Genomic DNA, 17,374 nt, shown 5'->3' on the forward strand with positions numbered 1-17,374 from the left:
CACAGCTTGTGAGGCCAGGCCTCCACAGTAACTCCCCTTTCAGAAACTTCCCTTGCTATAGGGGTTTTGTCTGTTGCTTTTCACTTTTACTCCTCACTGTCATGTAAAGGAAAGAGGAAGTTGGCCTTTTCTTGAGGGTGAAGTACGAAGATAATGGAGAATGTGATTATCTACACACAAATGTTATGGTGGGAACCTTCAAAAGCACACGTGCTGCTCGTCAGAAAAAACTGGGAAGCTCAAAGTCTTGGCCTTCTGTACAATAATCCCGTGCAGAACACACATGCATACGACATCTGTACATCAAATGTTTATGTGTAATAATAATGTATAGAATTTCCCTATACACTGAATGTGTTGCACAGGGAATGAAGTTAAGATCTTTACCATCTTCAAAATGAAGCTTTCTTGTTTGGCTTATGCCTTAAACATGTTTGGGGTATTTCTTAAGAAAAAAGAACAGTTACAGTAGCTGGAAGAGCAAATGGGAGAAAAAAGATTAAATGTGTACAAATGCATAGTAACATACAGTATTTCATGTTTACTTGTACTTATGAGGCCAAAGAAATAACTCTGGAATTGTAAATAGTGTGCTGCAAATCTTGACAAGAAGGCTGTACACTGCTGAAAGTGATGGTTTACAATGTGTTCTGGTGTGTGTATGGGATAGGACAGACAGCAGCTGTGGAGGGAGGGCTGTGAAGCGTTGGATCAGGAGGTGTCTGGTGAGGCACTATACTGTGCCGGAGCTGTGCTGGAGCAAGGCAGCAGGCCAGCCTGGGGACCCAAGTGAGGGATGAGACCCCAGCCAGGCTGCTGGCACCTACCCCTTGCCTGGCTAGGGATGGGAGCCCCTGCTGCTCCCTGCTCCTGGCCCTGTCTGGTCCTGTTGTGTTGTAAGTCCGCTGATGTTGGCATGGGGCTGTACACTTGCCACCTTCTGCTTTGAGCCTTAATGGTGGTAAATCTCTTGTATGTAGACTGCTGGGTGAATGTGGGGCTTGGGCAAAGATGTCTGCATAACTGGAGGGCTTGGAAGTGCTGACAGGAGTCTTTCAAACTTGATGTATGTTGTTTCTAATGTGAGGCTAGCTGCTGCGGTCCTGGGAAGATGGATTAGGTTGTGCCTGCTTAAGATTCAGGTCAGTGCCATGCAAATTTTTCATTCAGTATCTGAACAGTGGGTCTTTTAAGAATTTGTCTGACCCACATAGGGCTAGTTTTAAACCCTCTGTAGCCGGATGATAAAGTTCTGTGCTTATTTCAGGCCTCTTAATCTTGTCTGCTGTCTCGGCTGCTGCTGCTTCTCACTGAAGGACCAACTTCCTGACTAGCAGTGCATTGCTTCTCCGCCATTCCTGCGTAGGACAAGCTTTGCTGATATACAGCGAATACAGGGATGGTAATTCCTGGCTGGAAAGCAAGATGGAGTGCTGTGAGGCAAATATGATTGTAGAAATAGTTTGGTGGGATGGGAGGGTAGTTAAAGGTGGTCTTGTCAAGTAGATTGTCTGTTCTGTTATGGTAAGGATTTGGTGGCCATCTGGCTGACGATGAGGTGTTGTTCTGCTGTTATCATGGGATTGTAAGCACTTGTCACATATATGAGTATTTAGAGTTTAGATCGTGTGTGTGTACTCATATCTACTTGTGCATCTAAATACACTTTTGTCGTTCAGCTTTCACAGCAAATATCAGAGTTCTCTGGCTTGCCTCTGTCTAGACTTTGTTTAGAAATTATTAGTACTGCAATGAAAATCACTAATTAATATACTGCTACCCTAAATTTCAACTTGTCACGACATTGACATTAGTTTCTACAAATGATCTATTCCGTGTAGCCTAGATTCTAACATGGTAAAACTGCCTATTAATTTTTATCTTTTTCTCTTACAGTAAAAAATGGCATTTCAGAAGGCAGTGAAAGGAACTGCTCTCATTGGAGGAGGTGCCATAGCAACAGTTTTTGGCCTCTCTCAATTTTCTCAGTATAGAAACAAACACGTAAGTATTAATTATGATTTCTGATAAAATATGAGATTTAAAATCTGTTTGAGCGTATGTTAGGCTTATACAGATAGTTTTGTTTGGAAAAGAATGCCAAGAGACTGTCAGCTTGGTTTGGTGGATGCTAATCTGGAGGATGGCATTAACAATAGTTCACTGTTGTAGGTCTTTAACCGGTGGGGAAGTGTGATTGTTGTAAATTGGTTTTCTTGTTTAAAAAATTACCTTTGCAGGAGGAGTGGAAACCTCCACTGAAGTGTAAGCACTAAGTAGAGTTTGGGTAGTATTTTCAAACTTGCAAGCTTGAAGTGAAACCAACAGCACTACCTGTGTAAATCTCAGCTTTAAACCAGTCATGGTGCCAGCTCTTACTCAGTTCAGAAAGGTGAAGGCTGTTTGAGGGTAGGATCTGTGCCACAGAAGTCAGTGGTGAGGCTCCTGTTGCTTTGGTGGACGTCAGCTTCTGTATAGGTGGGCACAGTCAGACACTGGTAAGCTCAAAGCACTGTTCAGTGCTCTCTTCCAGGTAGCTAAGGCTCAGGCAGAATAAATTCCCCAAGCAATGAAGGATGACGTTGGAGACTTGCTGTTAAGGTAGCCATAGCAGGAAGAGGTGCAGTAGATACCTACTCTATTGATTCTTGCTGTTGTAGAAAACAGACTTCATTGGCGTATCTTCTTCTCACAGTAGACTCAGAGTCACCACGCTCTTTTAGCTTGCTTCTCAATGCAGAAGGAGAAATCAGTAAAAGGAACATGAGTTGTGAACTGGTTTTAGGCAGAGCTGGTGTGAATCGACAACTGTTCTTTGTCTTAAAGCAAATAAATCCTCCTTGTTTTAAACATGGTTGTGCTGTGATTTAGAGTTTTGTAAAATAACCACATCTAGACTTAGTAGATAAGTATAAAGGAGCGTGCATTAAATGCTTCTTCTCTTGCATTAAATGTGGGCTGTGAGGCTGACATCCTCCAGTTGTCTGGAAGTATTTGCAATCAATGTTCTGTAAAATGATTATGAAGTAGGTGTAGTCAGAGCTGTGGCCTGATTTGCTTCAATCTAGGTTTGGAAAAAGCTTAAGACCAAGAAATACCTCTTTCTTTCTTTGAGATGGTATCAGTGTGAGCAGCTAGGTGAGCAGGTGCTTGTTTCATGTGGTGCTTTCTGCTTCTCACCTTAGAAATACAATCGGTAAGCTCTTCGTCTAGACAAGCTGTTAACTCTGTGAATTGATTTAGTTACCACACATTTACTGTAAGTTGCCATTCAAATTGAGCAAACTGAAGATAGGAACAGAAGTGGATCTTAATGGTCTAGTTGAAGGTAAAACAGTGGGTAATGAGAGGGAATCTTCACTGAGCTCCATGAAGGTGTGTATTATGTCTGCATAAATGATACTCCGAAGCTTCTGACTGTTTCTATGGGGAGGAGTAACAGCAGCTGAGGTATTAGTAAAGCAAATGAGATGAGTCATGTCTGAGGAACCTAGCTGGAAAGTGGATAGGACAGGATCCTTGTGGCTTTAGATAGTGTTGCAGAAAATAAAACTTCACATTCAAAGTGAGCTTCTTGTTGGGCTGCCTGTCTTGCACCTAGCTGATAATACTGCTTCTAACTCTCTGGAGTGTTTAGCACAGGATTTTACAGTCTGACTTCATTATTATCAGGAATGGCAGCTTCAAATTTTAGGACTGCTTAATAAAGGGAAGGGTTGGAAGGGAAAACTGATCTGGATAGCTCACTCATCGTATATGTAGTACTCCAGAATTCAAGGCATTCCCATTTTTCTAGGGATTGGATGGCCATTGTAAATTTCCAGAGGTGGATTAAACCCCAAAGTTTTACAGAAGGGATTTAGTCTCAAAATGAAATAACTGCTTGTCCCCTAGTTTTTAAACCTATTGCATTGGATCAGCCTACAAAGGATCTGAAAATTTCCAGCATATGTGTAAGCAAATGGATCTGTCAAGTGAACAGCATGTTGTTTTCATGTTGTACTAACTTGCACATTTCCCACGTGATATCCCTTAAAGCCGCTGCCCTAAACACCTAATATAGGGCAGCAGGTGGAACATAACTGGAGGGATTGACACAAAGGAGGACAGTCCATTTGTTGTGTTGACATATCTAAGCTGTGGGCATGTCCTCTAGCCCAAGTGTCCTCTTTTTAATAATGCCTGCCAATCAAAGATATGCTGGGGCAAAGATCTTGTCATCCTTTGCCAGAAGAGGATATTGCCCCAAGATGTGCACTAATTGGCTACACATTGTAGAAAAGCTGTTGTTACTTCAAGAACAGAATCCATCACATAGTAAGACAGAAATAAAATGCTCAGTTTTTTTTACCCACGTTCATATTGCTTCACTCAGTGACTGGATGTCTGTGCTGTGGCTAGAGTCTTGGAATTAGGGGCACCCAGTTACGGAATAATGACCTTGACAGGCTAAAAATCCTGAACACACAGGATAGTTGATATGTCTGTCTTTGTTTTCCATGTTCATCCAGCTGGTGGTTAATGTTTCTGTGAAATTTGGCTGTCCCAGGTAACTCCAAGGGAGAAGCTGAAGGATAGTAAAGTTCTGGCTCTTGAGAAAGAGTAAAAGGTCATTTGGACTTGTTAGTCGAGCATACTAGTGAGTGGTCTGCCTACTAAAAGGGATAAGGATTGGTAATTTTGGATGCTGAAATTTCAATTGTCCTTGTTAGATTTGAGAGTCAGAACTTGCCTGTGAGGAGAATGGCATAGTTAGCCTTGTCTGTGTGTAAACAGCTGTAAAGTGTTTACACCTTGGAAATAAAACACTCCATAGATTAGGATCTATTCTGGTTTTCAGGATTTTTACCCCAACTTATTTTTCTGCTCACGCGCATGTATGCTGACATTTTGGAGCATGCTTCCGCAACAGCAGTTGAGGTGATATAACGGGAGAATACGTATCTATGTATGCAATATGTGGGCATACAAGGGGTTTAGTAAATTGCCCTTACCTTGTGCTGGGTTTTTGGAGTTCCTGCTGAGTAAGGGAGGATGGGAACATATGGTGACATGACAGAACTGTTAGTGAATTTAATGCATAAGCTGATGGATGAATATTGCACTTCAGTGTCTTTTATAGTAACCTTGTCACTGGGGTGTTTACTGAATTAATAATGCTATGTGTAAGGGAGTAAGTAGGAGCGACACTTAATTCAAGCAAAACCTCTTTCAGTCAACACACAGGAGTGGTTCTTTCATATGGAATAGCCATTTCCCTTAAGGAAGCTGGTCAAGCTTTCTGTGCAGCTTCATTGACCTAGGCTGTGGAGGACACATGCATAACTGACAAGGAGGCTTTTGATTAGCTTAAAAAGAAAAACCCTTTTCCAGAGAAAATGATGCAGTTGGATGGCAGGTAGTGCAGAGGTCTGAGAAAACTAGTCCTTCCTAAACAGTTTTGGGGTAAAGCAGAAGTTAGACTCTTACATCTTTTTCAGTGTTCCCACCGCATATGGGTTTTAGACCATACAGGAACTGTTGAAATCCATGTGTGCTACATTAACACCTAGTCATGAGCTCCTGAAGGGAGCTGCATCCCAGATGGAGTTGGACCCCTCTGAGTTTACCAGCTGTATATGTAATTGATTAATTTGGCATCAAATATTCAGACACCTGTATGGCAAGTGTGACACAGCCAGCCTTTGCTGGCTGTTTCACCAGGGCTTCTAATGCTAAAGGTGATGGAGAAATGGAAAGACCAGTTTCTCTTGTTTCCTGGAAGTGCTGACTGCATTGCTATATTCTTGCTTTCTGTGCCTTTATTTTAATGCATCAAGCCAAGCGAGCTACTACTTGATGTGACACAGGTATTCCTTGATGTGCCAAGTCTGAACTGGAGATGAGGGGTTTTTAATTTTATTTTCTTTTTCCACTCCCACACCCCTGTAATCATTAAGAGAAAAGCAGTGCTTTGTTTTGGGGTGTAAGAGACCCCCCTCTCTTCCTAACAGGGCCCACCAGGCAATCCTGCTCTCTTTCTGGCATGTAAGTGCATTGGTGGTCAGTATGAATTGCTCATCAAGGTGAATCCAGTCGAGTGTGATAATATGATAATGCATCAGGGGGGTTTAATTACATTTTTTTATGAATAAGGATGATGAATTTGACTCTGCAAACCTACCTGGAGATTTACATTAGCCAATTAACAAGAATGCTTGCTTATGGATTACTAGATCACTTTATAACTTTATGATTAAATTCAAACTGCCAAACCAAATTTCATCTCGCTAAGAGTGTAATCAAAACCATTCAAGGAACTCTTGCCTGAGAAATTGTAGATATAAACAGCAATTGCTTATTTCAGTAAACATGCTTGTTCACTGCCAAACTAATCACGTTATTGCAGATGGAATCCCTGTATGCAGCTTTTCTTCGCTCTCACATTTAATTGACAGCAAGATGAATCATATCTATATCAATTCCTGGTGCGTTAATCACTGCTTGTATTTCAGCACTAATCTTTATCCTCTTGCTATGCCAGTGGCTGGCTGCTTGGGACTCTGGTCTGTGCTTTACTATAAGCCATTTGTTGTAAATAATGTGCTTAAAAATCAAAACAAAAATTGCAGTCAAAACCAAATGATGCTAGCACTCCTTGAACTCTGAATTTTGTTTTTCTTGTGCTCTGTTATCTTCCTGAAGTTGCACACTTTGAAAATGGTCACTTGTTTTGCAGAAGGTGGAATGTATGGAAATGTAGCGCAAAACTAATTTTGAGACGGGGAGTTTTGCTTTCTTAAAGCTCATGAAAGTTCAGAGTATGTAACTGACTTGTTCGGCCAAAACACATGCAAGGCTAAACTGTGGGTGGCTTTGGTCTTCACAATTTCTTCCTTGTCACTGTTGTCTCCAAGTTACAGGGTGATATTTAGGGAATCTGGGACATTGGCATCAGCTGTCTGTCCTCTTGTAATGGTGCAGGACTAAAAAGCATGCTTAATGCCACAGCTTACCAAGGTAAAAACGGGGACTATACAGGAAGCTGGGTATTAGCATTTGCTATGCAACCCAGAAAGTGCAGAATTCATTGATCAGAAGAATAACATGGAAGCTGAATTTCTTTGAAGGTCCAAAACTTTGTGCCTTTTGTAGTGATCTTTGCTAGGTGCCATATGTTAGTGTAAACCTGTGAGAGTGAGGGGAAACCATGATTGGGAGGCTCATCAAGATTCACCTCTGCTTTGCTTTGACTCGACCTCTCTGCTGTCTGTGTGTGTCTTGTAATTTCTTGAACTCCTGGGGATGGCAGCGCGTCTGTCTTTGTTTGAGGGTTGTGGTGGTTTTAAACAAGCTTCTAATTAGGAGACCTTTCGTTACTAATTTGTAGTGAGGGACTAAGCCTGGTTGAGTGCTTGGTGTGGCTGCTCACGCACCCAGAGGTGAGCCTGTGCCCAGGCGCCTTCTGGGCTGGGCTCCAGGACTGCTTGCACTGGAGGGGACCCCAGTGAGACTGCAAGCACCATGACATGGAAAAGTCAGTGGTGGTACTAGAGCTTGGGTTATAATTTACCAAACTCAGGTTGTTTTAAATCTGAAGTTTTGCTATTTTCTGGGAAGGTATCAGTCCTTAACACGAAGCAAAGCACTCTCTAGTCCAGCTTTTCTATTGATTGAATTATAATACATGTGCAGTGAAAGTGGTTGCTGCTATCCGAAGTAACTTGTATGAGCTACTTACATTATAGTCAATATAATCTATGATTACAGGATGAACTTGAACATTAATTAACTTTTGATTATGCATTTCCTGTAGATGTGGCTACTAGTTATTAGCCTTTATTTTCAGTTGTATAGTAGTGATAGCAACATTAAGGAAGAATGTGTTTCAGTCATAACACTGCTGAAGAATGAGGAAATAATTTTGAACACAAATATTTAGGTTGCATACACCATATAATCTGAACTCGGGCTTCTTGTGTATGGCTGGACTGGCTGTTAATTTGCGGTGGATGTGTTGCAAGAAGCAATTTTACCATTCCCTCACAAGGTCTGTTGACAGAGCTCTGTGACACCTGATGAATTGGTCGCTAAAGAGGAACTACATTGCATGGGTAGCTTCTACCAGGACCTGTTCAGCTGTGCATGTGTCATGGTTTAAACCCTAGCCAGACAGTTGTTCACTCACTCCCAGTGAGTGGTGCCGGGCTGAAGAGCAATCGAGGCTCCCCCCCGTCACCCGGGGCTCTCCCCTTTCCCGCTCCCAGAGGAATGGGGAGGAGGATCCAAAGAGTGCAACTCCCACAGGTTGAGACAAGAACACTCCAGCAACCAATGTACAATACAAATCACCACCGCTACTACCAACAATGATAAGAGAAAACCACAAGGGAAGAGAATACAATACCACCCGCCAAGAAACGAGTCCCACCCAGAAGCCCGTGTTCTTCCGGGTAACTCCCAGTTACCCCCCACCCCGGGCATGACGTGCTGTGGTATGGAATACCTCTTTGGCTAGCCTGGGTCAGGCACCCTGTCTCTGCTTCCTCACGGCTTCCCCTCCTCCCTGGCAGAGCATGAGGCTCACAAAGTCCTTGGTCAGGGTAAACATCAGTTAGCAACAACGGAAAACATCGGTATCACCAGCACTGTTCCCAGGCTGGAAGTCAAAACACAGCACTGCATCAGCTACCACGAAGGAGAAACATGACTGCTACTGCTGAACCAAGGACATTATCCACCCCTTACTCCATACCATTCACATCATGCTCAGATCCCACATTTTCAATACACCATCGCTCTCCCACATATATACATCCATATACACACAGACCAAGAGAAAGAGATCATTTTCTTAGTGCATGGACCAATCCCTATAAGGCTGCCGAGTCCATTCGGTCCATGATGTCAGGTTCCATCTCTTGTAACAATCTTTCAGGGCAGGAAAGACTGTGTGCAGTATTGGATGGTTGCCTGCTGATGCTGGTCGTTCCTTTACTGCGGAACTCATCCAGTTCTATCAAAGTTCATTCTCTGTTGGGATGATGGTTGGAGGGAAGTCAGGGCTAGTCGCTGGTGACCTGGAGACATCTAGTTGATGAGCTATAAAAGTATTACACAGCAGGCAACAGCATACAATTAAGTTCATTGGCTGTTTTCCCCTAAAATCAAATCCCCTTGAGGTATACATCGGACTTCCCCATCTTCCTGCATTACCCGCCAAGTATATCCAGGTACCTGAGCAAAAGCAATCCCACGAGTGGGTTTGCCTTTACCTGAAGCAGGAATTACCCAGACTGTCTTCCCCAGCAAATTCTTCATATGCACCACGGGAACTTTGTTCCCCTCTACAATATGTAAAAGTTCTGACTGGGCTGGGCCAGCCCTGTTGGCAGATCCTCTGGTGTTGACCAACCAGGTGGCCTTTGGTAAGTGTGTATCCCAGTGCTTGAAAGTTCCCCCACCCATCGCTCTCAGTGTAGTTTTTAACAGCCCATTGTACCGTTCAATTTTCCCAGAGGCTGGTGCATGGTAGGGGATGTGATATACCCACTCAATTCCATGCTCTTTGGCCCAAATATCTATAAGGTTATTCCAGAAATGAGTCCCATTGTCTGACTCAGTTCTCTATGGGGTGCCGTGTCACCACAAAATCTGTTTCTCAAGGCCCAGGATAGTGTTCCAGGCAGTGGCATGGGGCACAGCGTATGTTTCCAGCCGCCTGGTGGTTGCTTCCACCATGGTAAGCACATGGCGCTTGCCTTGGCGGGTTGGTGGCAGTGTGATATAGTCAATCTGCCAGGCCTCCCCATATTTATACTTCAGCGATCGTCCTCCGTACTAAAGAGGCTTTAACCACTTGGCTTGTTTAATTGCAGTACATGTTTCACACTCATGAATAACCTGGGCAATAGTGTCCATTGTTAAGTCCACCCCTTGATCACAAGCCCATCTATATGTTGCATCTCTGCCCTGATGGCCTGAAGTGTCATGGGCCCACCGGGCCAAAAATAATTCACCTTTATGTTGCCAATCTAAGTCCATCTGAGCCACTTCAATCTTAGCCGCTTTATCCACATGTTGGTTGTTCTGGTGTTCCTCAGTGGCCCGACTTTTGGGTACATGGACATCTACATGACGTACCTTCACCACCAGGTTCTGCACCCGGGCAGCAATATCCTTCCACAGTGCAGCAGCCCAGATGGGTTTACCTCTGCGTTGCCAGTTGCTCTGCTTCCATTGCTTCAACCACCTCTACAGGGCATTTGCCACCATCCATGAGTCAGTATAGAGATAAAGTACTGGCCACTTTTCTCGTTCAGCAATGTCCAGGGCCAGCTGGATGGCTTTCACCTCGGCAAACTGACTCGATTCACCCTCTCCGTCAGCAGTTTCTGCAACTTGTCGTCGAGGACTCCATACAGCTGCCTTCCACCTCCGATGCTTTCCCACAATGCTGCAAGACCCATCAGTAAAGAAGGCATACTGCTTTTCACTTTCTGACAGTTCATGATATGGTGGGGCCTCTTCAGCACTCATCACCTCCTCCTCTGGTGACATTCCAAAATCTTTGCCCTCTGGCCAGTCCATGATGACTTCTAGAATGCCTGGACGACTGGGATTTCCTATTCGAGTTCGTTGTGTAATTAGTGCAGCCCATTTACTCCATGTAGCATCAGTTGCATGATGTGTAGAGGAGACCCTGCCTTTGAACATCCAGCCCAGCACGGGCAACCGGGGTGCCAGGAGGAGCTGTGCTTCAGTGCCAATCACTTCCAAAGCAGCTTGAACCCCTTCATAGGCTGCCAGTATCTCTTTCTCAGTTGGGGTATAGCTGGCCTCAGATCCTTTGTATCCTTGACTCCAAAAGCCAAGGGGTTGACCTCGAGTCTCCCCTGGAGCTTTCTGCCAGAGGCTCCAGCTAGGACCGTTCTCTCCAGCTGCAGTGTACAGTACATTTTTTACATCTGGCCCGGTCCGGACAGGTCCAAGGGCTACTGCATGAACTATCTCATGTTTAATTTGCTCAAAGGCTTGTTGTTGCTCAGGGCCCCATTTAAAATCATTCTTCTTCCGGGTCACATGAAAGAGAAGGCTTACAATTGAACTGTAATTTGGGATGTGCATTCTCCAGAACCCCACAGCACCCAAGAAAGCTTTTCGTTTCTTTCTTATTAATTGGTGGAGACATTGCTGTTATCTTGTTGATCACATCTGTGGGGATCTGTCTACGTCCATCTTGCCATTTTATTCCCAAAAATTTAATCTCCTGTGCAGGTCCCTTGACCTTACTCCGTTTTATGGCAAAACCGGCTTTCAGCAGGATTTGGATTATTTTCCTCCCTTTCTTAAAGACTTCTTCCACTGTATCGCCCCACACAATAATGTCATCAATGTATTGCAGGTGTTCTGGAGCTTGCCCCTGTTCCAGTGCAGTCTGGATCAGTCCATGGCAAATGGTAGGGCTGTGTTTCCACCCCTGGGGCAGTCGGTTCCAAGTGAACTGGACACCCCTCCAAGTAAAAGCAAACTGTGGCCTGCACTCTGCTGCCAAAGGAATTGAGAAAAATGCATTGGCAATATCAATCGTGGCATACCACTTGGCTGCCTTTGACTCTAGTTCATACTGAAGTTCTAGCATGTCCAGTACGGCAGCACTCAATGGTGGTGTGACTTCATTCAGGCCACGATAGTCTCCGTTCTCCATTAGACTTTCGCACTGGCCATATGGGGCTATTAAAGGGCGAGCGGGTCCTGCTGATCACTCCCTGACCCTCCAGTCTACAGATCAGCTGATGGATAGGAATCAGGGAGTCTCAGTTGGTGTGATATTGCCGCCGGTGCACTGTTGTGGTCGCAGTTGGCACTTGTTGTTCTTCAACTTTCAGCAACCCCACAGCAGAAGGATCCTCTGAGAGACCAGGCAAGGTGGACAGCTGCTCAATTTCCTCAGTCTCCAAAGCAGCAATACCAAAAGCCCACCGGTACCCTTTTGGGTCTTTGAAGTACCTTCTCTTGAGGTAGTCTATGCCGAGGATGCATGGAACCTCTGGACCAGTCACAATAGGGTGCTTTTGCCATTCCCTCCCAGTCAGGCTGATTTCAGCCTCCAGCACAGTCAACTCTTGGGATCCTCCTGTCACTCCAGAAATATAGATGGGTTCCACCCCTTGACAAGCTTGATGGCATCAGGGTACACTGTGCACCGGTATCTACTAGAGCCTTATACTTCTGTGGGACTAATGTGCCAGGCCATCTGATCCACACAGTCCAGTAAATCCGATTGTCCCCTACCTCCACCTGGCTGGAGGCAGGGCCCCTCTAATGGTCATCACAGTGTTGGACACTTAAGTCATGGTAAAAGGGATTATTTTTCATTATCACAGGAGCTGGAGTAAAATCAGCTCTTCCACTCCATCTGGGAAATTGCTCACCAGAGACTGAAGCCGTAGCTCTCATGGGACGATCAGTCTTGGCCCTTGCTCCCCTCTTCAGTTCACTCACCCGTTCCTCCAAAGCTGAAGTAGGTTTTCCATCCCACTTTGTCATGTCTTCTCTGTGATGCCGCAGGTAAAACTATAGGGTAGCCCGTGACATATACCTCCTGTATCTCCTCTCTCGAACAATAGGACGCCTTTTGTTAATAGCTGAGAAGTGTGTTGGTACACGTGAGGAGCTGGATAAATCAGATAGATTGTCCCTCAATTGTTTGAGGTCCTGGGACAGTTTTTCCACAGCTGAGATGATGGAAGGGGTGAGATTGTCTTCGAACTCTCGGAGGTTATGAACCATTTCATCTACTGTTAGTGGTACTATGTCATTCCAGGTTACTATTGCCAATGAATGGGCATATGATGATGGTGCATTCCGTGTAAGTTTTCACCACATGGGTCGTGTACATTCAACTTTATCTGGATCTATGGGTGTATCCCCGTTATTCGGCTTGATGTGATAGATCATCTCTACGATGGCTGATTCCCTCAGAGACTGGATGCCTTTGTCTACAGTAGTCCACTTGGCTGAATGACTCATAACATCATCCTTGTATGGAAACCTTTCTTTCACAGCTGCCAAGAGCCACCTCCAAAGACTGAGGGACTTTTTCTCTCTTGCAATTGCTTTGTCAATTCCCCCTTCTCTAGCAAGTGATCCCAGCTGCTTGGCTTCTGTACCTTCTAGTTTGTGACCATCGGCCCCATTGTCCCAGCATCGGAGTAACCAGGTGATGATGTGTTCCCCTGGTTGACGGGTAAAATCTTTTTGCATATTCTGCAGCTCGGTTGAGGTCCAAGGTCGAGAAGTTACCTCTTCTTCTTCTTCTTCGTCATGTGGTGATGACTCCTGATCAGATGCTAGACTGGGTGGTAAATTCATTGTTTCTTCATCTTGCTTCACCCTTCTTGCCTCTTTTTTGCTTGTTCTCTTGCGTACAGGGGCAACCGATATTGGTATGAATTGGTCCTCTGGTTTGGCTGCAGTGATTATCACTGTGGTTTGAGTAGCGACTGTACTTGTTGCTGGGGGTGGTGCAGCTGCTGTGCTTGGAGCTGGGGTAACCGCGCTGTCTGTTGCAGTCGAAGTTTGAGCAGCTGCTGTACTTGCCACTGGGGTAGCTGTGCTGTTCATTGCAGCCAAAGTTTGAGTAGCGACTGTACTTGTCACTGGGGGGGGTGAAGCTGCTGTGCTGTGCTTGGAGCTGGAGTAGCTGCGCTGACTGTTGCTTTGCCCTCAGATCCGCCGACATTCTTTTCCTTTTGAAGGTGCTGGATAGTGTTGAGCAAGGCTATGTAAGCATAGGCCAAGCCCCAGCATGTTGCCATGATTTGTCCATCTCTGGTATGGCCAGAATGACCACACACCTCATTCAAATGTTTTACTAATTCTTCTGGATTTTGCAGTTGTTCGGTAGTGAAATTCCAAAGTACTGGAGGGGCCCACTGACCTAGATACTTGCCCATACTATCCCACACACCCTGCCCCTCATGGCTGTCCAGCCTCAGGGAAAATCTCTTGGTCCTCCTGCAGTGTCGTTTGACCCCAGACAAGACCCAAACCTGACTCTGCTTAACTCTTGAAATCAGTAGTGGGCAAAACACACTCTGTATGCGTGCTAGCATGGTGATTCCCATCACGATCAGCAAACAAGTCTCAACAGCATTAAAAGGCCATTCAAAAACTTCAAAACTCAAATGTAGATGGTCTGGGTGGAGGACTGGGAGGGTAAAAGGATGTCTCCTTCACAGGTTGAGCACCTGAGAAGGAGCAAAAAGATGTGTAATTGCTAAGCACTTCTATTATATACCTCCCAAAGAATAAAGGTGGTGACTACACTGGGAACATAAGCCAGATCAGTTTCATGATCAATGATTCTATTGTATTACAAGTCATTACCAGAAAGTACAATGAGACAAAAACCTTAGCCCAAGCCCCACACTTGAAAAACACTAATACAGCAAATACCGGATGGAAGTAAGGTACGATATACTGAAACTGTGAGATCAAGAGCAACAACCTTGAGAGCCAATAAATCAGCATTGTGATGAGTGACTATTAATCTGGTTAGATCTGTCGTTATCTCAACCCCTCGGGCCCCACGTTGGGCGCCAAAAGAACTGTTGTGGTTTAAACCCTAGCCAGACAGCTTGTTCACTCACTCCCAGTGAGTGGTGCCGAGCTGAAGAGCAATCGAGGCCCCCCCCACTGGGGTTCTCCCCTTCCCCGCTCCCAGAGGAACAGGGAGGAGGATCAAAAGAGTGCAACTCCTATGGGTTGAGACAAGAACAGTCCAGCAACCAATGTACAATACAAATCACCACTGCTACCACCAACGACAACAATGATAAGAGAAAATAACAAGGGAAGAGAATACGATACCACTGGCCAAGAAACGAGTCCCACCCGGAAGCCCGTGTCCTTCCGGGTAACTCCCAGTTGCCCCCCACCCCGGGCATGACGTGCTGTGGTATGGAATACCTCTTTGGCTAGCCTGGGTCAGGCACCCCGTCTCTGCTTCCTCACGGCTTCCCCTCCTCCCTGGCAGAGCATGAGGCTCACAAAGTCCTTGGTCAGGGTAAACATCACTTAGCAACAACAGAAAACATCGGTATCACCAGCACTGTTCCCAGGCTGGAAGTCAAAACACAGCACTGCACCAGCTACCACGAAGGAGAAACATGACTGCTGCTGCTGAACCCAGGACAGCATGTGAGCAGATGGTGGCAAGCGACTGCCTTACCTTTTGTCAGTGTCCTGGGTTCAGCAGTAGCAGTCATTTTTCTCCTTCTTGGTATCTGGTGCAGTGCAGTGTTTTGACTTTCCGCTTGGGAACAGAGCTGATAACAAGAATGTTTTGGTTTGGCCAAGGACTTTGTGAGCCTCATGCTCTGCCAGGGAGGAGGGGAAGCCAGGAGGAAGCAGAGACAGGACACCTGACCCAAACTGACCAAAGAGGTATTCCATACTACAGCAGGGCATGCCCAGGATGTAACTGGGAGTTAGCCGGAAGGGCTGGGAGACTGCAGGGTTGGAGGAGGTATGGGTCAGGGCTTGGGGGGGGGGGGGGCGAGTTATCAGTCTGCTGGTGGTGAGGTGTTGCATTCTCTTCCCTTGTTATTTCCTTTATCATCATTATTATTATTGGTGGTAGCAGTAGTGATTTGTGTTATACCTTAGTTACTAAACTGTTCTTATCTCAACCCGTGGGAGTTGCATTCTTTTTGATTCTCCTCTCCCTCCCTCCGGGAGTAGGGGTAGGGAAAGAAGGGGGAGAGTGAGTGAGCAAGTTACCTGACTGGGTTTAAACCACGACAGTCAGTCAGGCTGTTTTCGTATGGCAGGTGTATATTCCCTCCCCATTGCACATGCCGGGGAAGGTGGCTGGAGTTCCTAAAACCTGGAGGTGGTGGATTATCTTAGCAGAGAGCTTTTCGTCACCACAGTGATCTGGGAGTGTCCCTCTAGGAGACACAACATGGGCCAAGCAACCATAAAGCACTGAGGCAGCACCTGTGCTCTGGTGTGTTTGGAGCATGGGACTGGGCTTAGGGGCTGTTCTGTGGGAATTGTAATTCACTGTTAACTGTGCAGTAGGCAATAGAGTTACAGAAATAACTAAACAGCTTCCCTAAGGAATGCTTGGAAATAAAAACTTAATTGAAAGAGCTTGCATGTTGTAAGCAGCGTATGGAAAGAGATTAGACAAAGAAATTGGTTTAGATGATAGTAAGAAAGTACTATTTTGTCACTTGAATTTGTGTAAGTTTACAGTGGTGGTGCTCATAATATAGGTTAAGAAATATATGATTGTTAATAGAGGCTCAGGATTCCTGTGACTGTAAGGGTTTTCAGGATACACTTTAAATTCATATTATCAGAAGACAGCCTTCAGAAACTGATTAAAACCTTAAAATTTAAACCATAGTCCCTGTTACTTGAGGGAGCAAGAATGGTAGCCTTTCTCACCACCGGAGCAGAGGTGGCTCCGGGAGTATCAGGCAGAGGAGTAGAGACATTATCAAAGCCATTGCAGTAAAATCTGAAATTCTCTGGAAACTGCCCCATTATTAAGTTTTGTCGCTTTAAAGACAGTTGTATTTTACCATGCTGTAGGACATAAATTGCTTTGCTTGGGAGCTTTTCAAAAAGGATATGGAAACAGTGTTTCTTTGGTGTTTCAATAACACTGTTTCACAACAAACCACACAGTCTCATGAACTTGAGCAAATCTGAGCTTAGATTAATGCCACTGTACAAGTAATCAATTTTGAAATATAAAATGTACATTCAAGTCCTTTGCTTTGATGTTTTTTTTGGGTAGTGAGTTGAGAGCCTAACCATGTATCTGTTTATTAAACTGCTTCATGAGCATCCTGTAACACTTGACATAGCAGAGGACAATTCCTCGAAACATTAGTATAGGTAGTAGCCCTTGACTACAGCTTTATATTGGAGCAAGCAAGGTGAAGTCTGTGTGCTAGCGCTTTATGTGTTTAGTACTGTTTGTTGCTCCATAATATTTCAATACAATATTTTTATTAAATATAGGCAAAGCAACTGGGAATATTTTTAACATTTATGGTTATAGAAAATGCTCTGATTTGGTTCTGTGTATGTGTACACATGTGTGTGTATACAGAATAAATACAGATCCTCACGTGTGGTTTTAATCTTTGTAGGGTACCCTTGTGAATGTTCAGGCTGCAGAAGCTGTGCCTGTTCCAATGAAGAGTCATCTCCCCACAAGAGAGCAACAAATTTTGACACTGCAGACCACAAGTGAATTTGATGTCCTTGTTATAGGCGGAGGAGCAACAGGATGTGGCTGTGCTTTAGATGCAGTCACTAGAGGTAAGGCTAGAAAATGTAGTTGTATTCTTATTCTTGGATTACACGGTTT

The 17,374-nt window shown here is 44.8% G+C and overlaps 2 protein-coding genes across 3 annotated transcripts in view; both read left to right on the forward strand.

Annotated features, from left to right (window-relative positions):
- Positions 1-17,374, forward strand: part of KCNJ3 (potassium inwardly rectifying channel subfamily J member 3) — a 644,250-nt gene that overhangs the window by 461,813 nt on the left and 165,063 nt on the right. The window lies entirely within an intron of this gene.
- GPD2 (glycerol-3-phosphate dehydrogenase 2) overlaps positions 1-17,374 on the forward strand; it is a 69,956-nt gene that overhangs the window by 12,294 nt on the left and 40,288 nt on the right. For both annotated transcript variants that reach the window (XM_057415717.1, XM_057415716.1), the window contains exons 2-3: positions 1,897-2,004; positions 17,154-17,325. In XM_057415717.1, the coding sequence (XP_057271700.1) occupies positions 1,903-2,004; positions 17,154-17,325 (274 nt within the window). In that variant the 5' untranslated portion in view covers positions 1,897-1,902. The remainder of the gene's footprint in view (positions 1-1,896; positions 2,005-17,153; positions 17,326-17,374) is intronic.

Source organism: Pezoporus wallicus, unplaced genomic scaffold (genome assembly GCF_028554395.1).
Source record: "Pezoporus wallicus isolate ANWC-B61680 ecotype Strahan unplaced genomic scaffold, APGP_CSIRO_Pwel_v1 contig_736, whole genome shotgun sequence".
In the NCBI taxonomy this organism is placed as follows: domain Eukaryota; kingdom Metazoa; phylum Chordata; class Aves; order Psittaciformes; family Psittacidae; genus Pezoporus; species Pezoporus wallicus.